Raw genomic sequence first — 27,979 nt, forward strand, 5'->3', positions numbered from 1 at the left:
ACAGACAATCATTATGAGCTACAGGCATATTTTAGTCATAATGAAACTACAGTTAGATTGTTTGGCAACTTCCAGCTTAGTATGCACACATAAGACATTAAAACAAACAAACAATAAAACACATGAATACATTCTTACAAAAAATACAAACTTTAATGAAAAAGAGAAACACTTGGAAACAATTGGAAGAAAAAAAGAATTAAAAGCAGTTGGTAATAAATAGTAAAACAGTTCAACAAACTCTGAGGCAGATAATTTGCTTTGATGGATTTTAATAAATCACAGTATCATTCAAGGAATTGTGACATCTCTAGATTAGTAATAAATCTTACCTGCTTCATTCTTTAGCTACATCTGGATGACTGGCAGTAGGTCCTGGATGCAGCTGGAAAACATTTTTGTGCATTGTCAATACATAGCATAAACCATATTGAAGCATAAAATAACATTCTAAAACAGTAGATACTCACACACAGTTGCATCTCTGTCCTCATCACGGACATCAGAACGTTCCTGAAGAGTCTGATTGACACAAATGTGACTCCAATTCTGCTGAGTGTCTGTGGAAATAAATGTAAAGTTAAAATATTGTAGCAAATATATCGCTTTCTCAAAAATGCATAAGTAAATAAGTTAAAATTATTCTCAACCAACCATTGTACAGTCGGGAATCAATGCAGTGACTGTACATAATACATACAGTCATAGCCAAAAGTTTTAAGAATGATTCAAATGTTAATATTTACAAAGTATACTGCTTCAGTTTTTATAATGGCAATTTGCATAAACTCCAGAATGTTATAAAGAGTGATCATCTTAACAGCAATTAATTGCAAAGTCAATACTTGCCTAGAAAATGAACTTTATCCCCCAAAAGACATTTCAACTTCATTGCAGCCTTAAAAGGACCAGCTAACATGGTTTCAGCTCCATTAACACAGGTGTGGGTGTTGATGAGGACAGGGCTGGAGATCAATCTGTCAAGATTAAGTAAGAATGACACCACTGGACACTTTAAAAAGAGGCTGGTGCTTGGCATCATTGTTCCTCTTCTGTGAACCATGGTTATCTTTAAAGAAACATCTGCAGTCATCATTGCACTGCACAAAAATGGCCTAACAGGGAAGAGCAGCTAGAAAGATTAATCTCAGTCAACAATCTATCACATCATCAAGAACTTCAAGGAGAGAGGTTCCATTGTTGCCAAAAAGGCTCCAAGGCGCCCAAGACAGACCAGCAAGCACCAGGACCGTCTCTTAAAAGTGTTTCAGCTGCGGGATGGATCGGGCTACCAGCAGTGCAGAGCTTGCTCAGGAATGGCAGCAGGCAGGTGTGAGTGCATCTGCACGCACTGTGAGGCGGAGACTCTTGGAGCAAGGCCTGGTCTCAAGGAGGGCAGCAAAGAAGCCACTTCTCTCCAGGAAAAACATCAGGGACAGACTGATATTCTGCAAAAGGTACAGAGAGTGGACTGCTGAGGACTGGGGTAAAGTCATTTTCTCTGATGAATCCCCTTTCCGATTGTTTGGGACATCTGGAAAACAGCTTGTTGGGAGAAGACGAGGTGAGCGCTACCACCAGTCTTCTCTCATGCCAACTGTAAAACATCCTGAAACCATTCATGTTGTTTCTCAGCCAAGAGAGTCGGCTCTCTCACAGTCTGGCCTGAAAACACAGCCATGAATAAAGAATGGTAGCAGAATGTCCTCCAAGAGAGAGCAACTTCTCCCAACCGTCCAAGAGCAGTTTGGTGATGAACAAAGCCTTTTCCAGCATGATGGAGCACCTGGCCATAAAGCAAAGGTGATAACTAACTGGCTCAGGGAACAAAACAGAGATTTTGAGTCCATGGCCTGGAAACTCCCCAGATCTTAATCCCATTGAAAACTTGTGGTCAATCATCAAGAGACAGGTGGACAAACCAAAACCTAGGAATTCTGACAAAATGCAAGCATTGATTGTGCAAGAATGGACTGGTATCAGCCAGGATTTGGTCCAGAAGTTGATTGAGAGCATGCCAGGGAGAATTGCAGAGGTCCTGAAGAAGAGGGGTCAACACTGCAAATATTGACTTGCTGCATTAACTCATTCTAACTGTCAATAAAAGCTTTTGTTACTCATAATATGATTGCAATTGTATTTCTGTATGTGATGAAAACATCTGACATACACACATGAAAACCAGAAGGCAGCAGATCATGTGAAAATATAATATTTGTGTCATTCTCAAAACTTATGGCCATGACTGTACGGGCTTCATGGCTCCGTCCTGATTTTCGTCCTCCTTCCGCCATGTTGTAGATCTCTACTGCTTACCACACTCTGCCTTGCTGTATAACAAAATAAATTAAAAAACCGGAAGATCAGTTTTCCTTACAAATATTCGAGTGTTCACTATTCACCAAATGTGAAATCATAACTTAGTGAATTTCTCTTCGTCCTGGTGGACTCCATAAGAGCTCCTCTGCACCGTGGTCTGAGGTCTGGCTGGTACGGCTTGGCCATTTTTCAGGTCTGAAAAAAATAAAAGAAGATGCGAGTATTTTTAAGAATTCAGAACATCACATGTAATAAAAATACAATACGAAATCTCACCCTACACTTGTTTTGACATATGAAAACAACAGACCGCTTTTTCTAAGAAACAAACAAAGGAACTGGCCTCGCTCCACGTGTTAATTATAAAAGCTTTCTTACCGGGAGTTCGGTCTTGTTGGACCGCCGCGGTGTCATCTGTTGTTTTCCGCCGGAACATTGCTTAATATCAAAACGATACTGAAAAGGTAACTGTGAAATAGGACTTTTTCCACCATTTCACACAACACACGGGTATTTTCGTTCATGCTTAGCAATAGCTAAATCCATCAAATCACCAGTCCAAATCTTCCTCTGGAGTTTAATGGCGGCTGCTTGACCGACTATGAAAGCGCATTACTGCCATCAACTGGACTGGAGTGTTAAATGAAAGTTGACAGAAAAAAATACATTCTAAAAAGTTATTTTTTTCAAAAGTTACGTGACAGTATATTTTATTTTTATTATAATTAATTGTTTTTAATTAAATGTTTTTAAATGTGTAGATGTTTATTTACTCAATTCTACTTTGAGCTGTCTCCTTTTCAGTTTATACAGAATATAATGACTCATCATCCGTGAGTTATATTTAGTGTTTACCTAACAAAACTTTTAAAAAAGAATACAAATGTTTATACTCTATCAGAAGGTATCACATACTTTCAACCATTTTGTTCTTCAATTTAAACTCAAGAGTTAAGCAACTGAATACTGAAAAATCATCTGTAGTTTCTTAAGTCCTGCATTGTGATGTGGAATGACCACTACCACTCCAATATACCATGACTCTGGGTCTTTAAAGCAATCAGTGAACATTAACATTAGTTTGAATATTATTCACAAAAATACTTTATGTACAATGAACCACTCTGGAACATGTTTTTTTTTTTATTATCATTTTTGATTAAGTTGTGCAATTCCTCCCATCACAAGATAAATCTTCAGATAGGAGGAATGTTAAAGTAAGATTACGCTTCACAAAAGTCTATTGTATGTATTCATGCATATTCTTCTTTTATATCATCAATTCAACCAAAACTAAGTTTTTCAGTGCTCCTAACACACATGCAATATATATTTTAATGGATAAGATAGATTATTATTTTAATATTCTTTCTCCAAACATACTTCTTCATGGTGAACAGGAGGTAAAATGGGTTAGCTACAAAATGAATGAGAGTCAAAAGGTGGTGCTCAACAGTTGATTTGCATTTCCACTCTGACAAAAACCTCTTGCCGATAGCCCTCAATCTCCATGCGCACGGCAGAACTAGGTGTCAATAGCTGTCGAAAATCCCAGTTTTCGTCCTGTACAGGAAAAGTCAATTCAGATACAGAATGTTTTAGGTTGGATAAATCTTAAATTTCAATCTCCCCTAAAGTCTCACCGATACATCTCACTTCCCAGTTATCCAAATTGGTGTGGCCGTTTCACTGAACCAAAAATAGCAACTTCTCCAAGATCGATTCCATCCTGTTAGTGAGTTTTAGAATCCTCAACTGGGCTGAGTCTCAGCAAGACTTGCTTCTAACTTGCGTCTTTGTTCACACCAACAGTCCGAGTGTTTGCTAGTTTGGCCAAGTCCATCACAAATTCACTGTCAGAGATGCAATACGTTTATAGCAGGTGTGTGAATAATCTAATTGTCTTGACTGTTGATAGCAGCAATCCACATTATTAGAGGAAAAATAGGGGGCCCCAAAGCCAAATTTCACTTAGGATGGGAATCAAACCTGCGACAGCCATGTTGAGGACTAAGGCCTCCATATGTGGGTTTTGCTTAACCCCTGCAACACCTTAGCACCCCCCCCCCAAATGAATTATATTTTGACATGAAATTTCATTTTTAGCAGAATTATCTGCCTGCACATTTAGAGGATTTTACTAAAGACTTTTCAGTACAACATTAACACCAAAAAAAGTTTTAAAATCCAAGAATTTAGCATCTAGTTAAAATGAGTATTAGCAAATTCACAGGTGCTACTTTACTTCTTTGTTTCCTCTTTTTCTCTTAATTAGCAATGTGTTAATCATGTTTGATCAGCGTTCAGAATCACATTGAATTTGGCATGTTTTTACTCGTTGTTATTAGTCATGTTTCTGCCATGTTTAATCACTTCAATATTAGCATCACATTAGCATAGTTTAGTGGGACATGTCCAGGCGATTGCAACACTGAGGGCCATTACTGGAAACATGGTTTTACGTGTAGGGGCCCATGGAACTACGCGACAGCCGCAAAGAACGGTCCGCCACATTTTAGCTTAGAATCTACATGCACCACACTAACTTTGGACCTTGTTACGTAGTTGTCGTAGTGTTGAATATTAGTACCAAAGTGCAGAGTCCCTTTTTCATTCATAATAACGTGTACATTTAAGATTTAATGTGACATGTTGACAACTTGACAACTAAAACCAGTGGTACACATTGTCGGCGAGCCATTGTTTGCTCTCCAGCAGGGAGCTGGATGGCGGGATCTTGTATGTGTGACATCACGTTGCATTGTGTCTATAGGTATTATGATAGGGATAGTCAGGGGTGAAAGTAGTTTTAAATTCTTGGGGGTACTAGCTCTTTAATTGCTACAAAATGGAGCTGTATTTCCCTCAACCCACAGACTGCAATGTTGACACTGCGAGATGCCATGAGATCTAAATTCTGAACATCATGGCATGGAGTGCATCTCAGTTTTCCATATCTGGTATATAACCATTCATTTTAGCTTTTAAACTGGTTATATTGATTCTGTGTCCAGACAGAGGGATAATCAGTAGGCCTTGTAGTAGTAGGTCTGTTTGTTCTGAAGATCCTGCAGCTTCCACTTCTCTTCCTAACATGATGCCTCCTCACCCTGACTCTCATACTGATAGGAGGAACCACAGAGCTCTATTAAGTTAGAAGCTCATCTTCTGAAGTTGGGATGTTTTTCCTCCAACAGGTTCCAGAGGAATCACCTCAAACCAGATGTTGGACTGGGTTTTATTTCAATGTCATTTGTGAATGTTAGCTCCTCATTTTCAACAGTGGAGCTATAAATGTTGGAAAAGGTTATTGTTTTGGAGAAACTCTCATCAACACTAATATTTAAATAAGAAGCAAAAAAAATGTTTGATAGAGGAAAAGGCTCTCAGACTCTTAGCTCAAAGCAAGATGCCAGAGAGCAATAAAACTTTCTTTTTTAAATTAGACAATTTTATTTCACATAATTATCACGGTAGAAGCCATTTGTTTGTTGAATACTTAATGAAACATATTTACCGTGTTTGATGTTTGTTATGAATGACATATACTCACAGACAAACGAGATAATTAGTCCAAGTTTATCGTTTGTTGAACGTTTAGAAACTACAGCGGCTGTAAAGCCCCACAGCAAAGGTAAACAAAGGTAAAATAACCCGAAAAGGTGATCAACTCAAAACCACTACTACCTTTTTACTCTCTCTCCGTCTTTGTCATTTACCGCTTGCGCTCCTCGAGCCGAGCACAGGTTACGTTAAAAACATTTAGTCCGTTATGATGTCAGGTTTTCAGGCTTGATATTTATTTAGAGATTATTAATAAGCCTCCCTGAACACAGCGGTGGTTGATTAGTTATTTTGGTAATGGAACCGAAATGCACAGAATTGTGCAACACCTTGTTGAAACAATAACTACTGAAATTATTATTTTTGTTCGGTCATTAATTTTAATTTTTTTTTTCGATTTTTTATTGTTGTCGTTCTTTAATAAAGTTATGAACATTTTGATAAACGAGCCAGAGGAGGACGTGCTGGTCTCAGCCTCCTGGCCGCGTTCAGTTCATCACCTACCGCCGAGATCGACTCAAAACCTTCCGCTATCGATGTTTTGCACCCCTGCTCTAGTAAAGCACGAAGAGTTCAGAAACAATATGAAATGGGAAAAAAACTATTTATTAACTGACCAAGTGGTGTTTTATATTGTTCATGAAAAACTAATCAGTCACGGCTGCACAGAGAACCCATTGATTCTTTACAGCTGACAGCCGCTCTCCTCTCTTGCAGGTACTGCGTACCCCCGCTAAATCTTTTAGGGGTACGTAGTACCCGACCGTACCCGCCTACTTTCACCCCTGGGAATAGTGAAGGAAAGATGTTGAGAAAAGGCAATGTGACTGAGAAGGGAATATTGAAGTCATAAAAACTGCTGGGGGAAATCCAGAATGAGCAAACATGTATTACCAAAAGCAGAAGAATGGGATTGGTTCTAGAAAAGGAAGGTATAATTACATGTCACTACCCTCAGTATGTGAATATCAACATTTGAACAGAGAAGTCATGTACGCCAAACCTTATACTACAAGTTGTATATAAGAGTGAGCAGAGGAAGTACTGTTTCCTGTCAGATTCTTTAGACAATGTTTGCTCCCAATGTTAACCAACATTGGGAGCAAACATTGTGTTGAATTTTATCTTGCAGTTCTTTGAAACGAGCTAGATTGGAGTTTTGCTTAGTTAAGGGGACAGCCAAGATCCCAGGAGTTGGGGATTTGAATTATTTTCAAAATTCTGTTCACGATGGGATTACTTTTTGGTTCTTTTGCTCAAGACAAGTTCAAGAATCGTTGTTGGATTACTTGAATTACACCTACCAGTGCGGAATATTAGATTTCAGCCTTGGTTTCAATCCACAATTTAAAGTCCTCCTGGGTGGAAACCACCATGACGGTATTAAGTCCTCTTTCTGATGGTAAAAAAAGTATTACATCAGAAAAGTTATCTCAGCCTCAGTTTCTAGGAAGACAGAATTGAAATATACCTGGTGAGTTCAAGTTTTATCTAATATCTCCTCTATGCTGCTGAATTAAACTATGTCCTGTACCTGGTAGCTTCATAATTAAAGCTGCAGTTTGTAACTTTTATAAAAAATATTTGATAACACTTTATTTGAAGGGGTGTGAATAAGACTGACATAACACCTGTCATGAACATCAATAAGTCTTCATGAATATTTATGACTGTTGTCATAAAGTGTCATTTGGTAAATCATGACGCCTATAATACAAAGTTGACATTATTCAAAATGTCTTTGCTATAACAACTTGACATTAATCTAGATAAAAATGTCCTCGTTATGACAACTTGACATTAACCAAGAATGCTATGTCATAAATATGTCATAATAGTAGTCATAATAATTTCATTGTTATTACACTATCAAAAGCTTTAACAAAACAGTGATTAATATTCCCATTTCCTGAAATAAAGTGAAATGAGTAGGACCAACAATAAAGATTTCATTAAGCTTTATTACACTGTCAAATGATTAATAGTCAATAACAATTTCTTTTACATCAAGTAAAATGGAACAAGTAGCACCATTTATGAATATGTAATTAAGTGTTATTACAGTGTCATTAATATCTCTTACCTCAAGTAAAGTGAAACTAGCAACAGTTATGAACATGTCATTAAGTGTTATTACAGTGTCATTAATATTAATTTTTACCTCAAGTGAAACAAGTAGCAACAGTTATGACGATGTCAGTGTTATTACAGTGTCATTACAGTGACATTAATATTAACTCTTACCTCAAGTAAAGTGAAACAAGTAGCACTAATTATAAAGATGTCATTTAGTGTTATTACAGTGTCAAATGCTATGCTAACAGAGTCATTAAGTCTTACCTCAAGTGAAGTGAAACACACTGGACTACTTATAACTACCATCACAGCTGTAGAACAAACCCTTTGTACATTTGACTAAAACCAAAGATAACTTGTTCTTCAAACAGAGGGTTTAACATCTGGTCAGTATGTTGTTATTCTAAAATACTGATTGAAAAACTAAAACATAATTACTTATTCTTTAACTTAAGAAACTAGGTTCATTCAGCAGTAACATTTTTTGCTTTGATTATGTCAGCCATCTCTTTCAAAATAGTCTTCCTGTAATGCTCTGAAAACAGGAGATCTCCTTCTTGTCTTTATTCTCTGGCAGCAGCTCTTTGAAGGTGTCCAGAAGTGCTCAGAAATTACATCTGTTCTTGCAATAGTTAATCATGTTGAAAGCCTTTTCATGAATTCAAACTTGGTGAATCTCTTCTGGACATTCTCATAGTCGGTGATGACTCAATTCATTGAGGTCACTTAAAGAAAGAAGAAAACAAAAAACAATGTCATCATAATTCAGCATTTATTTAAATACCATTCCAAAAATGTCCTTTGCTGCACACTGTCAGAATGGTAGACTGGCAGACAAATGCCTAGTTAACATGACTGGTTGTTATAAAGTGCAATACAATTATTTCATAACACAAGTAGCATGATAACTAAAGCTGAACAAAACTATTCTGATCAAATATTTGTCTGGCAGAAGTTCAGACAGACTCCCACTGTTATTATTCAGATTGTGTCATTTAATGTATAGTTTTAGGCACATGAGTGTATCTTTTCACTTAATAAGTATTCTAAATTATTTCCAACCAGATACTCTGGCTTATTGATGTTTGCAAGAAGTTTATTAATAAATAAATAGATTTAACACCAGTTTTTAGTCGTCTAAAACGTAACTTATTAACTCAGCTGGTGAATGTTGATTCCTGCTCCCCCTTCCGCAATACCTAGCCCTTCCCACCCCACTTCACCTGGAGAAAATAGTAACACAAAAATTACTTACCTAATTTTCTTGGGGAATATTTCATCTGCTTCTTTCTCTTTGGTCAAACAGGAACTTCTTTTTCTGGTGGCTGGTCCTCATTATCATCCTCCACACCGTAGCATGTCTTCCGAAGCTATCATATTATAAAATGCCTAACTCTGAGTTTCTTTAATCTAAGTTTTCTCTAGACTCATTTATAGATTTATTTAGAGATTAATATATTCCCATGTGCATTCTTGTGAATATTTTATTTATCTTATATTTAATCATATTTAAATTATTTGTAATATCACATATGTATATTTTTAAAATACATTTATATAAATGTATTTATAACCACAAATATATTTATAACCATAAATATATGTATTTATAACCACAAATATAATCAGAAGCAATATTGCTTCTGGTTATATTTGTATTTACTAATATTTACATCAATAAAATATATTCTACTATATAATTAAAAAAAAACATCCTATGAGTAAGGTACATGTACCTGCATATGTGGTTTCATCTGTTTCCATGTCAGTGAATGCGAAATGCCCTGGTTGAGGTAGGTGAAGCACTGTTGCAAAACCCGAGCAGTAACATACTGACCCTGTCGGTGCTGGTCGACCACTTTCAGCAGGACCTGCATGATAAGAAAAAAACAAAACCATTATGGTTTATTTAACACAGCGAAAATGGTAGAAAATGGAAAAACCTTGTGACACGAAATATCTCAAGGGTCTATCAAGTGTTACGGCATCTCAGTGACACAAGCCAACCTGTTGTATGCCTACTGCATAGGTCTTCAGAAAAAAGTCTGCAAACTCCTGGTACTCCTTGGTCACATTGCCGGGGCTTCCATACCTGTGGTTAAAATCAAACAAGTGAGGATGACAGTTGCTTCATACTTTGTGTGAACTCTAACTCTGCTTTTCTGCTCTGAGATTTACCGCTCAAACAGTCTAGTGATGATGCGCAACGTCCACTTCTTACACTTCCACCAAGCCAGCTCTGGACGGTCATCCTCATCAACTTCCAAAGTCTCCTAACAAACACAACCCACTCAGCTCAAGATGGAAGACCTAGAAACTCTTCATTGCACAAGTTTGTGCTGCTATAGCTAACAAGAAAGAATGAAGACTGTTTATGTGTAAGATTATTCTTGTAAGAGAATCGTGATCCAATGTCCTGTTGTACTGTTACAAAAAAACACCATTAACAAAACAAATTGCTTCAGTTTTGTACGTGACTGACATGAAAATAGATATTTGAGTTCTTACTTTAATACAACATGGTTTTCATGGTAAAACTAACTTTTGACTTCTGCAGTGCCTTATTCACACTCATTGAACTACTCCACATTGTTCCATTGCAACCGCAACCAATTATTCAAAAGATTTACTGTGATTTTGTCAAGTAGGATAAATTATTGTATAATTTACAATTTAAACAGATAGCTTAAACTTCTTTCTTTGTCTTACTGCAGGTACGTCTCTGTCCACAATGGATCGCAGAATTTCCATCCACTGCGTCATCACAGTGTGGTTGATCAGCTGAAGGGGCAGCGAGTACTGTGGGACAGCATCAAGGTTAATACTGGTAAACCTCATTATGAAACCCAAACTTTCTGCTGTACCAAAGGTAATTCATTGTCATAAGTTAGTAGCAGACATTCCCGTTTAATCCCACTGAAAATATCCGATTCATTATTTTGACAAATTACTGTTAAAAAAATCTTGTTAAAATAAACTGAAAACATTTTTCCCACAAACTGAGTTCATTCAAATTCAAAAATACTTTATTAATACCAAAGGGAAATTAAATGTTGTTGTAGTTCATTAATTCAGATTATTCAACGAGTTATTGAAGATGGTGATGGCTGTTGGCAGGAAAGATCTCTTTCACACCAGAGATCTGGAATTGGAGCGATTTAGGCACAGAAGTGATGGCTTGTTTGGTTGTTTCCGTCCTTAATATGACACTGGACCTGCAGTCCCGTTTCTGCTGTCTCTCTCTACTCCTATCTCCTCTGCTGCGACTATACGCGTGTATATAGTCTCAGTGGCTTACGGCCACCAGCGGTTACCACACTCAGGCACACACTCAGTCATAACACTGATGTCATCCCCATGTGGCTGGCAGAGCGTACTCCAATCGATTGCTTCAAAGCTTGGAGGTCCTCATTTGCTTCCTATAACTATTTCCTAACAGCCATCTTCCTAATAGGTAGCCTCTTCACCAGGGGTTTGTATTCAGTGCAGAGAAAAACAAGATTATGGTCAGATTTTCCCAGAGGAGGTCTTTTTTTGGAAACATACACCTACATACATTGATTTCTTGGATGGAGCAGTGCTGAAGAGAGTGAGGGATGATTAAAATCAAATTGTTGAGAACCGGGGGTATTGGAGTGGGTTTTCTGTTGTTTTCATCCTAATCCACTAGAGGGTGCCACAAGGCTGCTCTACCTGGAGGGCGTGCCTGCAGACCCTGGATTCAGCACACCTGCGGCCAATCTCATCACCTGGAGGAGTATATGAGCAGGGGACTGCCAGCACTTCATTGCCAGAGTGTTTGCCTGTATTGGTACACCAGACCTCCGTTGATCTCTGAGTTTGTGTTTCTACTTTGACGTTCGCTGATTTTCTCTTGTGAATCCTCCGCAGGAAATCTGTCGAGACGGGTTAGGGCTGGGGTTAGGAATACTCAGGAATACTTTCAGAAAGCATTGTCAGTGAACACAATCCACCGTTCCATCCGCTGCTGCCAGCTGAAACTCTACAGTGCAAAGAGGAAGCCATTTCTAAGCAAGCTCCACCAGCTCAGCCGTTTGCACGGCTGAGCTTGTGCTGGGCCAGGAGTCATTTAAAATGGAGTGAGGCAAAATGGAAGACTGTTCTGTGGTCAGATGGGTCACGATTTTAAGTTCTTTATGGAACACTGGGAAGCCATGTCATCCGGACCAGAGAGGACAAGTATAACCCAAGTTGTTATCAACGCTCCGTTCAGAAGCCTGCATCACTGATGGTATGGGGTTGCATGAGTGGCATGGGCAGCTTGCATGTCTGGAAAGGCACCATTAATGCTGCTCGTGTTCTCACTAAAACCAGGAAGATAGAGCACATAACACCAGTTTTAAAGTCCCTACACTGGCTCTCTGTAGCTCAGAGAGTAGACTTTAAAATACTGATGTTAGTTTATAAATCACTGAACGGTTTAGCACCACAATACCTTAAAGATCTGTTATTGCTGTACCAACCGTCTAGACTCCTCAGATCTTCTGGTTCTGGTCTGCTCCGCATCCCCAGAACCAGAACCAAACGAGGAGAAGCAGTATTCAGCTTCTACGCACCACAAATTTGGAACAAACTTCCAGAAAACTGTAAAACGGCTGAAACACTGGGTGCCTTTGAATCTCAACTTAAAACCCACTTGTTTAGAGTTGCTTATGGCTAAATTAGAGTTAAAGTGTGGGTTTTGATGTCTTTACCTTTTTGATTTTTTTTTCTCTTTTTTTAAAAAATCTCTAATGTTTTTATCTTTATTTTTTAATTTCTTTTTATCTTTCTCACCGTTTCCGTTTTAATTATCTTTTTTTTAAATCTCCTTCTCTTTCTCACTGTTTATTTTAATTAAAATAAACATATGTAATACATAATTATGTAAAGCACTTTGAAATGCCTTGCTGCTGAAATGTACTATACAAATAAAATTTGATTGATTGTTGATTAATGCAGATAACTATGTTCAGATTCTAGAACAACATATGCTCCCATCTAGATGTCATCTCTTTGAGGGAAGACCCTGCATTTTTCAACAAGATAATGCCAGATCACAGTCTGCAGCAATCACATCATGGCTACGTAGGAGAAGGATCCGGGTCCTCAAATGTCCAGCCTGCAGTCCAGATCTTTCACCTATAGAGAACATTTGGCGCATCATAAAGAGGAAGGTGCGACAAAGAAGGCCCAAGACGATTGAACAGTTAGAGGCCTGTACTAGACATGAATGGGAGAGCATTCCTATTTCTAAACTTGAGAAACTGGTCTCCTCTGTCCCTTGACGTCTGTTGAGTGTTGTAAGAAGAAAGGGGATGCCACACAGTGGTAAAAAAGGCCTTGTCCCAATTTTTTGGGGATTTGTTGACGTCATGAAATTTTGAAACATATTTTTCCCTTAAAATGATACATTCTCTCAGTTCAAACTTTTGATCTGTGATTTGTGTTCTATTGTGAATAAAATATTAGATGTTGGCACCTCCACATCATTGCATTCAGTTTTTATTCACAATTTGTTTAGTGTCCCAACTTTTTTGGAATCCGGTTTGGGACTGGACCCAACTCTTACCAAGTAAGAACCTTCTGGTTTATCTAAAGAACTGCAAAATCCCACTGCCCGTGCACTCACCACCTCTCTCCTCTTTGTGTTCAGTTTTAAGAAATCCTGGCAGCAGCTGAGCCACAAGGACTGGATATTTGTTATCATTGTTTGAAAATAAACTTTATTGACTGACTGACCTTCGCCTCTCCATGTAGTGTTCTGCATGTGGGTTAAAAGCCTTAAATCCAACATGACACAGATATTGCCACAAATGCATTGGGGTGTTGTGTCTGTATCCTAGCAACAACGGTACTGATGACACCACATGCATTATTGTTATTATTGCTATAATTGCTGTTGAAAATCTGAAAAGATGAATCTGTTGTAATTGTTTTTTTGTCGCAGATCAAATTTTTAACTTTTCTCGGGGATTAAGGGTGCATTCACACCAGCCCAGAATTAGTCTTGAATCAGACTCTAATTTGTTTGTCTAGAAAGTCCGATTTGTTTGGGAGGTGAGAATGCAAATTTGAATTCCAAAACTGACTAAAAAAATGAACTCTGCTCCACCTAAAAATATAGGTCTCAATCCGGTTGAAGTGAACTTTTGCATGGTTGAAAACAGTGAATGCCACCTGACTAAAAACCATTCCAAAAGCAGCAAGTGAACTACAGTGAAGGGCATTTTAATGTCAATAAAACCACAACAAATGAGCGTTTCCACCATTTGTGGAAAAAATGGCTCGTGGGGTCAGACAAATACGGTCAGAAGAAAATATATCGCAGCTGCTTGTAACCACTCACAAAAACAAGGTTTTCAAGCTAATTAGTGTGAAAATGGAGGCACTGGGATTCCCTCATACAGTTGCACAGTACAGAACTAAGATAAAAAGACTACGCCATCAATTCATCAAACATGCTAAGGACATGTGGAAGTACAGGAGAAGTGAAGGACAAGTTTCTTTGGTATCATGAACTAGATGGTATTCTTAAACACTTGACCCAGGAGCAGCCCGTAACATGTTGTGGAGTCCTACCAAAAAGGGTCTCCACTCTATGTCTTCTTCAGAGGTTTTTGTGTTGATTCCTTCAGTAGTTCTTGGTGCAGCACCACCACAGGCAGCGGGGGGAACAGGTTTTTCAGTTAGTTTGAGTTGACACAATGTAGTGTGAATGCAAACTACAGTCCTGAAAATGTAACAAATGTCGCAACTTTGATCCCCAATCAAACCTATCAGCCCTAAGTAATGTTAGAGATAGCAATGTAAAGCACTAGTATCTGTACATTTACATTTCCCTAACCCTGAGGTGGACCATGTCAATGGACTGAACAAACAAACCAACATAATCCTACCTGGACAAGAGCATGGAAGATCTTGAGGACCTGCTTCTGGATGAGGACAGAAAAAATGGTCGCATCAGAAAGCAGTTGGCCGATGAGTTGTTGAATCCTAGGCAGAAAAATCTGCATGACTGCCAGTAGCGGCTCCCTCTCATCTGCCTTCCTGTACCTGAAGCCCACATATACAGCAGAGATATCAGTTAACCTCAGACTCCTTCTGAAATCTGAAGCAGTGGCAGCAGTGGCACATCTGGAACTGCTACTTGCCATAAATGCAGTCACTTTATCACAGGTCTTACATAGTTTAGTAATCACTAGCGCCAAGCTTTTAAAAGACTTTACTAACAGACGACTTATTTTTATTAAATTATTGCCTCAAGTTAATCTTAAAATGTTTTGATCAACTGATTTTACCCCATCACCTAACTTTATTAGCTCATGTATGTTCAGAGATGCATGATCGATTAACTCCTAACAACTCTGCTCCTGTAGCATCAATAATACATGGCCTCAAGGAGACTCAGAGAAATGAGGGTTTCCTGAAGTCATGAGACATCTCATGCAAGAGATCTCAGAATGGCTAATCGAGCTATGGTTGGCCTACTTCCCAAACTCATGGGCAGATGCGGCTAAAGAAAAGAAAGCTGGACATTTTAGAACTCTGACGTCAGCCATTATTGAGCTGCACAAAGTATGTCAATATGTAAAATCCTTCTGATACATACACAACAATGCTACATAATCTAGAGGTGTGCGGATCGATCGGCCACCGATCATAATCAGCCGATTTACTTGAAAAAGTGTATGATCAGTGATTGCTGATCATGGTCTCCTGTTGCCAATCACACAAACCAATCACCTGTATCTCACTTCGCAGCTTGCCTGTGCAGCTTATCTACTCTTTCCCTCACACTGCGCAAGCGCGCAGCAGCAAATCCTAAGCAATACTGTGTGCAATGATAACACTCTGAGAGTGAATAGGGACATTTGCAAGTTGCGGTCGAAAATTACCTCGGGGGTGAAGCATGTCAAAATATGTCAATGCAACGAATCTAACATGGCATTTAAAAAACAACTGCAGATTTCACTGCAGAAAAATTAACATCCGGATCAGCCAGGTAGGATAAAGCAGCACAGAACCACCAACACTCACCCGGAAGAGCATGACGGTCAGAAAGCTAAACAAATAACCCGAAAAATAATTTACGTCTTTGAGCTGGCAGTGTAAGACTGGGATCTGCTCTTGCTGTTGGACCACTCTCATTGTTGGACCGCCGCTACACCATACTGGTAGTAATATTTCACAGACGTAGTGCCATTTCTGCTCCACCCGGCAGTGAACTCACACTAAACATCTACTTAAAGCTGCAGCATGTAACTTAAACAAAAAATTTTTTTACATATGTATTAGAACTTTTGCTGTTCTAACATAAGACAGATAATCTCTGCAAAAAAATGTTTCATCTCCTCTGCCTCCTCCCTATGTCTTGCAGAATTACTCCACTCAGTCAGCAACAACCAATCAGAACCAGCTTTAATTAGCTAGCTGTACTCTCAGGAAGTTTTGATTCAGTAACTCAGGATTGTTTATTTTGATGCAACCTGCATTTGTCTTCTAATGAATGTTTTTCTTAACATTATTTTATATAGGCAGTGTTGTGAAATTTATTTGACTCATGTATAGAGTTTTGTTGCAGGTTTTTCAGTTGTCCTTTTGACTGAATAGCTGTTGTATTGTGCCTGCAAGTATTTTGCATGTTTTGTCTAAATTAGATTACTTTATTAACAGATCATTTTTTAATTTTGCCAGATAACATAGTAGCATTTATACCTAAAGCGAAAAATTATCAGCCAATGCATGTGATCGGCAATGATCGGTGATTGGCAGTGATCGGCCCTTATGGGTGATCGGTATCAGAATTGGCAGCAAAAAACCTGATCGGAGCATCCCTAACATAATCCCTACTCATTCACGTTCCCTTAGAATACCTGAGAGACGACGAGACATGTGGAAGTTACCTCAAGGGGCCAAGGCACTGTTGGAATAGTTTTCCTGCTTAATGAATGAATGGTGAATGACAAAATCACGATGAGCATTAAATAGATGGATGGTTGGCAGCCCAGGCAAATTTTCTGATTCCAGTGCACAATATCTTGGATTAAAATGCATCTTTGTTGTAGTTTATGGGAATACTGGCTGTAATGAGGTGATCTAGAAAACTTTTATAGAACCTCACAGTAAAGATTATGTAAAGCCATCAGTGAGTGATGAAAATGAAAAATGCATAAGCTAAACTTCATGGACGCACACTGAATTGAATCCTCAATGGACATTATTGCTGAATACTAAATGAAGGAATGAGTGGACATTGTAATGAAAAGTAAATGTTAAATTAATGTTCAAGTTTTAAACTGAACTACATTCTTGACTATGGAAATGACCTGATCAACATTTCGAACCATGTACACTAATTGGCTCATGACCTGTTGGCGCAATTTGTTCACACCTTCGAGGTTCCACAGACCAGCTACTGTACTCCCATTATCAAATAGATAATATCAGCTAATGTCAAAATAATCTTTGAAATTGGTTAAACTGAGATAGTATTAAAATTGATCTCAGCATTGAGTATGCTTTGCAACTTTGTGTCCAACCTGACCAATACAAATGCCTGACAATCTCAATCGATTGACAGCCGAGCATCCACAATGATTTTAAATAGATGACACAGTAAAATTTCCAGATGCGAGAACCCACAACAAATGTAAATATTGATGAAGTAAATAAAGTGTGATCAAACATGTTGATGCTGTGTGAAGGGTGAAAGGGGTGGAGTATTTGGTCCACCCTTCTAGCTGGTGGTGATAATGCTCCATTCAGCATTTAGTTGTTTGTCAACCACTTTTAGACAAGTAGTAATAGAAGAAGGAGAAGAAGAAATCCCAGTCTATAAAAGACAGCATCACACACAGCAACGGGGTCAACCACACATTCTCACTAAGATGGACATTTCTGTCATCTCCTTGCTCAGAGTTGCTCTTAGAATCACTCTGAGACCAGAAATTCCTAGAGAGATTATTAGGCCAAGATAGAAGCTCTCAGAGAGCACTCTGGGAATCTTTGAGATTCCCAAAGTACTAATGACCTATGCTGTCCTTAAGAGATCTGGGTTTAGGGGAAACTGACTAATTTAATCAGGTTACTCACTCGTATGTTTTGACAAGCTGGTAGAGAGCCAGCAGGCTCCCGTACCAGGTGCCGCTGTTCTGAGACTGCAGGTACATGCTGAGCTTGTCTACGATGGCGGTCCAGCGTCCTGGAAAGTCGTGCTTAATGATGGCTCTCAGACACATGGTCAGCTGGGCTCTTTGGGAGTATAGAGAAAAGGAAAAGAAAAGGACATTATTCATCCCAAAGAGGTAACTAAGATGTCCTATTTAGTCGGTGACAGAGGCCCAGATCAGATTACGTATACAGCAGAAACAGTACTCTAGTCAGATTCAATTCAATATAATTCAGTTCATTCATCATCTTTGCAAGGTCATTCTTCTCCCCAATGATCACCAGGATGAGACCTACAAAAGTTTTATTTCTTTCAGTTTTACAAATCAAAATTTTTAGTATGAATCCTACACAATTGTGACAAGGTGTGAAGTATTCACACTGGTTGCTGTAAATATCTAAATGCTGTGCAATGAATGCACTGGCACTGCTGGTTGTCGTTTTGAGTGGGAGAATCAGGAGGGAACACGTTTTCAGGGATCACCAAGGTGATCCCTAACCTATGCTGATGATTGTTTATAAGCCGATTTAGATTCCCTATGAGCTGAACTGGGTACAGTATTGGAGAGACTAACCCACCAGAACCACACCATCCTTATTCAATTGGAGGTGTTAATAATCAGGTGGTTCACGAGGTGCTTTGGATTGACCACTAATGGTTGAGTGTGGGTGTGTTGAAGGAAGAACCTGAGGTGGAACCTTGGGTGCAAACTTTTAGGTACAGTTGTAATTTATAGAGGAAAATTGCATGTTGGTGTGTGCATACAGTATATGGTTTTATAAATAGGATTTTTTTTGGAAAGAATTGCGTAACATGAAGCATATGTACACTTTTAGTATGAATCCTTTATAAGGACCCCCAGTCCCTTGCTTTTGTTCTTGGGCTGATGTGCATATTTCAGGTATCAACCATGTTCATCTCTGGGACACAGAACCAGTGTCTGCATAATGGATAGACAATCTCATCTTGTTTGTACTTGCAATAATTGTTTGTACAGATGAACGAAGCACCTTCAGGCATCCAGAAATTGAACAAAAATACAAACCAGACTTGTGCAAGTCCACAATTATCGTCCTGATATGTTGGCTGATTTCTTTCGACTTTCCCATGAGATTACACAAGGAACATATCGGGAATCTGAAGAATTGCACTGCTCCCAGTCAAAAACAACCATAGTTAGAAGGGGGGTCTTAGTACTGTCAATCAACCTCGTGTTTGTGCTTCTAAATATGCTAGCGGTGGAGAAAAAACTGAATGTTCCAAGAAAACCATGTTTCTGCTGTCATCGGTGGACAACTAACTGGCCTGAGCCTTCATGGTAGGTTCCAGTGAGGTGTAGCATAGCAGAGAGCAAAGGCGAGGGATTGGTTGTGTCTGACAGAGCAATGTATTTGTTCAGATGACAGCAGATTAACAGGGAGAAGGCAGAGGAGCTCAATTTATTTCACAGATTATCTGTCTTATACTGCCAGGATATAGTGATACTTTTAACAAATGAGTAAAAAAATATATTGTTTTTATAAACATTACATATTACAGCATTAAATAGAGTGCAAAGAGACAGTCATGCTGAAGATCCTAAGGGACTATTGAAAATTATAAACTGAAATAACTGGTTATACAAATTCATTGACTTTTAAAATTCTAAAATTAAATATTTGCATTCATTTGTTTTTATTTAACTTTATCTGGCCCTTGAGGAATGCAGTTTGAGACCACTGCCTTAAAGCCGTTTTCGAACTGCAAGGAACGGAACAGCACAGCACCGTACGGCACGTTTCGGTCCGGTTCCACCCGTACTGCAGCCCTGTTGTGTTTGCATATAACTGAGGGCTGCATCAAAGCTGTACCTGACATCATTATTTTTGAAACTAAACAATGGTTTCAATGTAGCGGCCGAAGCCTTTTCCTCAGCGATGCGGCGGAAAACTTTCTCATTCCTCATTGACCGATCTAGCTCATTCTGTACTCGTTCATCAGTGAGTAAGCAGAGGAAAAAAATTACCTCATCATGGGACCAGGTAACAGCAGAATATTGGGAGGAATTCATTGCAAATTAAAAAAAATAATAATAAAAATACTAAAAAGAGCACTCTTTACAAAATACAGTAAGAACAGTTTAGTGAGAGCCAGCTAGACCCGATCAATGTCAGACTGCAAAACAATCAACGACTGAATTCTAAGCAGCCCCGCTTGGCCGGCCCAATTGGAACCACAGCTCTTGTGGTTCCAAAGAGCCGGGTGGAACCGGGTTGGAAATCCTAATGCAAACACGGTCGGCCCTACTTTGAACCCGTTCCGTGCCATTCAGTTCTGTTCCGTTCCTTGCAGTGCAAAAACGCCATTAGTGTGTGCTGAGTATTACAGTTGTTAATTCCTCTTGTGTTACTGCTAGGTTAAAAGAAATGTGGTAGTAAGCAAATAGCAGACAAACAATAGTAACAATATTATCTAGAGACATGTGTCTTTTCAAACAATCTGGATAGACTTTTCCATCCTGAAATGGACCAAAATGCGAAATGTTGTCCTCCTGCCAATTGTCTATATGCATTATATATTGAGGCAGAACTCCCTTTCTGAAATCCTGGCTAAAGATAGGGATAGAACTGGTACTGGTTAAAGTCATGGTATGGGCTATGAAGGCACTTAGTATAACAGGGATGTTGTGTGTGTATGTGTACCGTATAGACTCTGGACAACGGATGATACCCTCCACTATGTGGTCTCGGATCTGCTGTCGATCATTCTCATGAATGTTGAAAGGAAAAACCACCTCTCCCACAGATGGCTCCCTGTCCTGCCAGTACTGACTCACCATATTCTTCAAGTAGATGGCAGCTAAGAACACACAAACAGTGAGATTTAATAAAGCAACCAAAAACATTGGAGAACTGTCTCTCTCTTTTCATTACATTTACAGTAAGTTCTGATAAACTGAAATGTACATCAACGATAGGGAGGAAAAAGTAAGTACACGTTTTAAAAGAAAACCATCTGGTATAAAGCAGTGCCAGCATCAGAATTATTTTTAATGTTATTGTGCTTGAATAAGATAGATAGAAACTTTAATTTTTTTCTAAAGTACATTAACAGCTTGATTGCATAGTCCCTCTCTGTTGTATCCTGTTAGCCCTTCTTCCAGCCTCCAGTGAGGAGTTAAGGAGTTTAATTGCACAAGGGACAAAGGAGTTTCTCAGTCTGCTGGTCCTGCACTTTAGAAGAAGCAGTCTCCCACTGAGCCTGCTTTCCTGGCTGCTGGTGACACTGTGCAGAGGGTGGCTGGCGTTGTCTATAATAGCCTGAAGTTTCTGTAATGTTCTCCTCTCTGCCACTGTTGCCAGAGTGGACTCTCTTCAAGTAGATGGAAGGCTCAGTGTTATGGCCACTCTTGCATCACAAAAAGTTCCAAAAAACAAAAATGCCAGAGTAGTTCCTCAGGAGGAGGTTTTCGACTCATTCAAAAACAATAAAAAGCACTCGCGGAGACTTTTCCTGTTTCAAAGGAGTTTCTTTTACTTACAAAAATAACAAAAAACAATCTCCGAGTTGACTTCAAATAAATCATTAATTTGCGGTACAAAAACCATTTCACTCCTCACTCCTTCACCAAACAATGAGATCAGCCCCAACAGCTGCTTCTGCCTGTTAATCACTGCAGGAGGCTGACTGACCAGGAGGAGGGTCTAAACAAAACAAATAAATAAATACATACATAAATAAATAGATCTACCATTCATATGGCTTTAAATTTGTGGAAATTAATTTAGCAAAAAATAAATGGATCTAATTCTTATTAGGCTCCAACATCCCGGCCCCTAATTGTTAGCCTTAGCAAAGTAACAATTACAAAATAATATTCATAGGAGCCAAATATCTAGCAAAAACATTACATTTAATTACAATTTTCAAAAATCAATATTCATAATCCATATGTCCATACATTTCTAATACTTAGAGCAGTCCATAGTAAAATTAGAAAGTCTTATTTCATCCTGCTGCCTCCATTAAAAGACAGAGTTTATCTATTGGTCGCTGGATGACGTTTGCTTTGGTTTTAACCAAAACACTTCTAACAAAGCCTTTGGCATCAGGAAAAATCTTCATAACACGGCCCATTGTCCATGCGCTCCTTGGTGCAGTTATCCACGAGAACAACCAGATCTCCAGGGCTGAAGTTCTTCCTTTTGCTGTTCCACTTGCTTTGTTCTTGCATGAGTGGGAGATACTCCCTTATCCAACGTCTCCAGAAAAGATCTGTAAGATACTGTGCTTGTCTCCATCTTCTTCTTGAATATTGATCTGATTTTTCGAAGACTCCTGGTGGTATGGTTGCTTTTCAGCTGGAGTAAATGGTTTGGTGTTAGTGGTTCTAAGTCATTGGGGTCATTTGATACTGACGTTATTGGCCTGTCATTTAGGATGGCTTCCGCTTCACATAGTGCAGTTGACAGGGTTTCATCATCCAGTGTTTGTTCCTTTAGAACAGATCTGAGGGTTTTTTTGATTAGACGTATTAGTCTTTCCCAGACTCCACCGTGGTGAGCCCCAAAAGGAGGGTTATAAATCCATGTTATTCCCTCTACTAAGAGAGTGTTTTGGATTTTCTGATGATTTAGCTCTCTTAACGCTTCTTGTAATTCCTTTTAGTCTCCCACAAAGTTTGTCCCACAGTCTGTTCTGATGCTCATCACAGATCCTCTTCTGCAGATGAATCTGCGTATAGCATTTATGCATGAGTCTGTGGTTAAGAAATTTGCCATCTCCAGGTGGACAGCTCGACTCACCAGACAGGTGAATATGACTCCCCATCTTTTCACCTGAGATCGTCCCCTTTTTACTTCAATAGGACCAAAGTAGTCAATGCCAACATGACTAACAGGAGGTGGATCTGGAAACAGACGGTCTTCAGGAAGGTCTGACATCTTCTGTTCACCAGGTTTTGCCTGCATGCCATCCATCCATCCATTTTCTTCCGCTTATCCGGGGTCGGGTCGCGGGGGCAGCAGCTTCAGAAGGGAGGCCCAGACTTCCCTCTCCCCAGCCACTTCTTCCAGCTCCTCCGGGGGAATCCCAAGGCGTTCCCAGGCCAGCCGAGAGACGTAATCCCTCCAGCGTGTCCTGGGTCTTCCCCGAGGCCTCCTCCCGGTGGGACGTGCCCGGAACACCTCACCAGGGAGGCGTCCAGGAGGCATCCTTACCAGATGCCCGAGCCACCTCAACTGGCTCCTCTCGACGTGGAGGAGCAGCGGCTCTACTCTGAGTCCCTCCCGGATGACTGAGCTTCTCACCCTATCTCTAAGGGAGAGCCCAGCCACCCTGCGGAGGAAACCCATTTCGGCCGCTTGTACCCGTGATCTCGTTCTTTCGGTCATGACCCAAAGCTCATGACCATAGATGAGGGTGGGAACGTAGATCAACCGGTAAATCGAGAGCTTCGCTTTTTGGCTAAGCTCTCTCTTCACCAGGTTTTGCCTGCATGCGCCTACAGAAAACACAGCTCTTGATGATTTTCCTGGCTAAGGAGTTTGCATGAGGGAGCCAGAATTTCTGCCTGAGCTTGAAAAGCATGTAGCTCCTTCCTGAATGTCCAACTTGATAATGAATATGCTGTAAGATGATTTTAGATAAATGTGAACCTTTAGGTAGAATTATCGGATTTTTCTGGTGGATTGGCATTGCGCTTTTGTTGATCCTGCCACCAACTCTCAAGATGCCAACATCAAGCATCGGATCCAGTTTGAGGATGGTACTTCTTGAACTGAGAGGTTTGCTTTGTTCCAAGTAAGTAAATTCACAGTGAAAGTAGTGCCTTTGTTCAAAACAAATGATGGCTTTCTCTGCGTTCTGCATATCCTCCACTGACAGATTTCGGGTCTCATGTTGATCTTTCATCCTTTTCATCAGTTCTGAAGACAGGCAAGTTTGACTTTTTCTTTGCTGGCTCAGCCATAGAAGATGTCTTTTTACTTTTAGTATACAGGCTACAGTCTTATGAAGTCGGTTCCATGATGAATGATACTTGATTAGCCTGCATATTGGATGTTGATCCTCCATTATCACACTGTTAATTGTGATCTCCTTTCTCACCTCAGGGTCATTTGCTGGTATTTCTTCCAGACCTTCTGTGGGCTTCGGCCAAGTTCTCTTTTTTCTGCTGAGATATTCAGGACCGGTCAGCCATTTTGATCTTAAGAAAGATTCCACATGAAGCCCTCATGATGCATCGTCGACTGGGTTGACTTTGGAACTTGCGTATCTCCACTGTCTGGTGTGGGAGAGGTCATGGATTACTGCAACCCTGTTGGATACAAAAGTGTGAAATCTTTTAGCTTGATTGTGAATATATTTCAACACAGATGTCCAGAAAGTTGAGTCTTTGAGTTGTAATTGCAGCTCCTTCTTTAGCATTCGATCCACTTTTACAGCCAATGTTGCTGCTGTGAGTTCCAGTCTGGGTATGGTCATGTGCTTTAGAGGTGCCACTCTAGCTTTTCCAAATCTGAAGCAGATATGGATTCGACCTTGGTGATTTGATAATCTGAGGTAGCTTACTGTACCATAGCCTGACTCACTTGCATCACAAAAGTGATGCAGTTCAGCAATTTCAGGTTTCATACATCTTGCAACTTGAAAGTTATGTAGCAGATTTAATTCCTTGAGCCATCTTTGCCAAGGCTTCGCAAATTCCTGTGGAATGACATGATCCCATCCATACTTGGTTTTGCAGAGCTCCTGGAGTAATAGTTTTGCTTTTAGGGTGAAAGGAGAAAGAAAACCTAATGGGTCAAATATTGAACTCACTGTGGAGAGCAGACCCCTTCTGGTAGCAGGTCGACTCTTGATGATCACTTTAAAGCTGAACGTATCACTGAGAGTATCCCAGTGGAGTCCAAGTGCAGACTCAACTGTTACTTGTTCTTTCAGCTTTTCTTTATCCAGATCTAGCTCCTTAAATGCTCCAGCTCTGTGATGTTCAGGGATGCTTGCCAGCACTTCATGGCTGTTGCTGACCCATTTTGTCAATGTGAAACCTCCCTCACTGCATACTTTGGTGAGGTCTGTGACAAGTTTTATTGCTTCACTGTTGCCACTGAACGGAGGCAATCATCCACATAAAAGTTACTTTTAATGGTTTTGATAACCTCATCAGAATAGTGCTTCCGGTTGTCAGCAGCAGTTTGACGCAGAGCAAACTTAGCAATGCTTGGGGATGATACAGAACCAAAGAGGTGAACTTTCATCCTGTAAAGCTCAAGAGGTTTACTAATGTCCCCTTCTGGCCACCACAGAAACCTCAGAAAGTCCCTGTCCTTTTCATCCACATAAACTTGATAAAACATTGCCTCAATGTCTGCCATAACAGTAATCGGTTCTTGGCGAAACCTTAACAGTACCCCAATCAGGGTGTTTGTTAAATCAGGACCTTGGAGAAGCTCCTTGTTCACAGAGGTTCCTTGAAATGAGGATGTACAGTCAAACACCACTCTCAGTTTGTGCTTTCGCTTATGGTAAACACCATGATGCGGAATGTGTCAGACATGTCCATCCTCCCTGGAAAGCTGCTCAAGTGGAACCTTTTCTGCATGGCTCTTTTTCAAAATGTCTTCCATGAAGGATGTGTATTCTTCTGCATACAACGTATCCTTCTTAAATTTTTTCATAAGATGCTGTGTGCGTTCTTTAACCATTTTATAGTTATCAGGCATAACTTTGTCTATTTCTGAAAGAAGTGGTAGGTAATAGTGTCCGTCTTTAATATATGATGAGCCAGAAGCAATCTTCATAAAAAACCTATCCTCAACAGACATCTCATTTTTCTCATCATACATGTTCTCAGAGAAATCCTGGTTATATTGTCTGATGAGCAGATCCTTCAATACAGTAACAGAAATTCTGTTACTTGACAGAATACCACAGAATAGGCCCAACATATTCTGTGGTACCATCAACACCAAGTGGTCCAGTTACCACCCATCCAAGTACTGTTTCCACTGCGTACGGTCCATTATCATGACTGTTTATTATTTTCCATGGCTCTAACGCTCGGGGAACATCAATTCCAATGAGGAGTTCAATGTCTGCCTCAATTTTCTTTAAATTGACAGCCCCGAGATGAGGCCACCTCTCCAGATCGGCTTGTGTGATGATGTTTTCTTTTGAGACAGGTATTCTATCCTGTGTGTAAACTTTCGGCAGGTCCAAGTATGTACAACCCTCCAAGTCTCCCACCTCTAGTCCTCTGACCTCATAGGTCCCTGCAGGCCTTTCCTGTCCCATCGTTTGCAGAAGTATCTCTGTGTGGCGTCCTTTCAAATTTAGCCGGTTCATCAAGCTTTCAGTACAAAACATTGCCGTACTGCCTGGGTCGAGAAAGCATAGGTCTGAATATATTTGTCCCCTTTTGCCACCTTAACTCGGACGGGAACAATTGCAAGTGCACATTCTCTCCCGGCCCCGGTTGCATCACTGGCTGAAACCAGAGCACTGCTTATGGGAATTTCTTCAGACTCAGTTTGACTGTCCTGCTTTGAAACTTTTGCACTTACAATATGTAGTACTGTTGGATGTCTCATTTGACAAACTTGACACATTAGTCTCCTCTTACAATTTTTGCTTAAATGACCAAAGGCAACCAAAGCAATATCCGTGACTTCTCAAAAATTAAACTTTACTGTCATGTGACTCTGTTTTAAAACGCAGACAGTCAATTAAGTTGTGGTTACCCTGGCAGAATCCACAGTAAGGGATGATGGGACTGGGTGTGATTTCAGGCGGTGGTGGAGGCAAAACTGATTGCTTTATAGCACATCCTGTCTTCTCTGTAACTATTGAAGTTGCAAAGCTACTGTTTTTACCTCTTATTGATTTTAGCTCACCTTTGCCTTTTGGTAATGTTTTTTTGGTTGTTGTTTGGTCTTGAAGGTCTCCAAACAATGGATCCAAAAGCATGTTAGCGTGGTTTTCAACGAACTCAACAAGATGTTTAAATCTGACTCTCCTGCCAGTTTTCTGTTGTATCTCATAAGCTGTGGTTTGCCATCTTTTTCGCAGCTTGTAAGGTAGCTTGGATGCTAACAGCCTTAAATTTGATGGAATTTCAAGTTCCTCTAAATACTGTAAATCTTGCATTGCGTTACAACATCTGATAGAGATTTTTTGGTATTATCATTTTGGTGTTACTTTAGTTCATATTCAGTCTAATGTTAGTCAGTTTAAAGTGTTCTCTTCTTTAGTGTGTGTATTAACTGACCTGGGGGTCACAACTGTCTGTTCATCTTCATGTGAAACAGTTTGACCGAGATTTGAACCGGGCTCAGACCGTAGATCAGATATCGCATCTGGAACTGGGTTGCTAGTTGTTTAGGTAAATTGTTTTACGACCTTTGTTGTGTTTGGGTACGATGTTTTACGTCCTTTGCTGTTTTTCCTCTGCTGTCTATCTTGCCTATCCTCCTTCTTTGAAGTTTGATAATAAAAGACAAGCTGTACCCAAAGATTTTCAGAACTCTCTGTGAACGGCTCGGAGGAGCAGTTGACAGTTTTTCTCCTTTTGCAAAAGTTTAGTCATAAAATTCATATACGTTGTCTGTGGTTCTTTTATGTAGGTTCTAGGAAAATACCTATCAACATCCTCTCAAATACATTGCATATGCATACAGCATGTTTCCATCCTCAGCTTTAATCGCTGTCCAGTTCAAGTCTTTATCCAAATAAGCTTCAGAAACTTTAACTTCATTTCCAAAGTGTTCCTTTAATAGTTGTTTAGCTTCTCTGTAGCTTTTACTTCCTCCCATATGTAAACAGCTGTGAACCAAATCTTTTGGCAAACCAGATGTAAATTGTTCTAGA

General features: G+C 39.6%; 1 protein-coding gene across 10 annotated transcripts in view; it reads right to left on the minus strand.

Moving 5' to 3' along the window:
• The window catches only part of ipo8 (importin 8), a 105,548-nt gene that overhangs the window by 57,431 nt on the left and 20,138 nt on the right, over positions 1-27,979 (minus strand). For 7 of the 10 annotated variants that reach the window (XR_014086076.1, XR_014086075.1, XM_017302711.2 and 4 more), the window contains 7 exons: positions 20,812-20,968; positions 18,055-18,213; positions 14,859-15,015; positions 10,669-10,758; positions 10,138-10,232; positions 9,967-10,051; positions 9,696-9,830 (listed from right to left, as the gene is read on the minus strand). Coding sequence is in view for 8 of the 10 variants with exons in the window: in XM_017302711.2 (XP_017158200.1) it covers positions 9,696-9,830; positions 9,967-10,051; positions 10,138-10,232; positions 10,669-10,758; positions 14,859-15,015; positions 18,055-18,213; positions 20,812-20,968 (878 nt within the window). In the remaining 2 variants the exon portion in view is untranslated. The remainder of the gene's footprint in view (positions 1-9,695; positions 9,831-9,966; positions 10,052-10,137; positions 10,233-10,668; positions 10,759-14,858; positions 15,016-18,054; positions 18,214-20,811; positions 20,969-27,979) is intronic. The other 3 variants (XM_017302712.2, XM_081604046.1, XM_017302713.2) reach the window with 3 other exon arrangements.

Source organism: Poecilia reticulata, chromosome 23 (genome assembly GCF_904066995.2).
Source record: "Poecilia reticulata chromosome 23, P_reticulata-male-v2, whole genome shotgun sequence".
Lineage (NCBI taxonomy): Eukaryota > Metazoa > Chordata > Actinopteri > Cyprinodontiformes > Poeciliidae > Poecilia > Poecilia reticulata.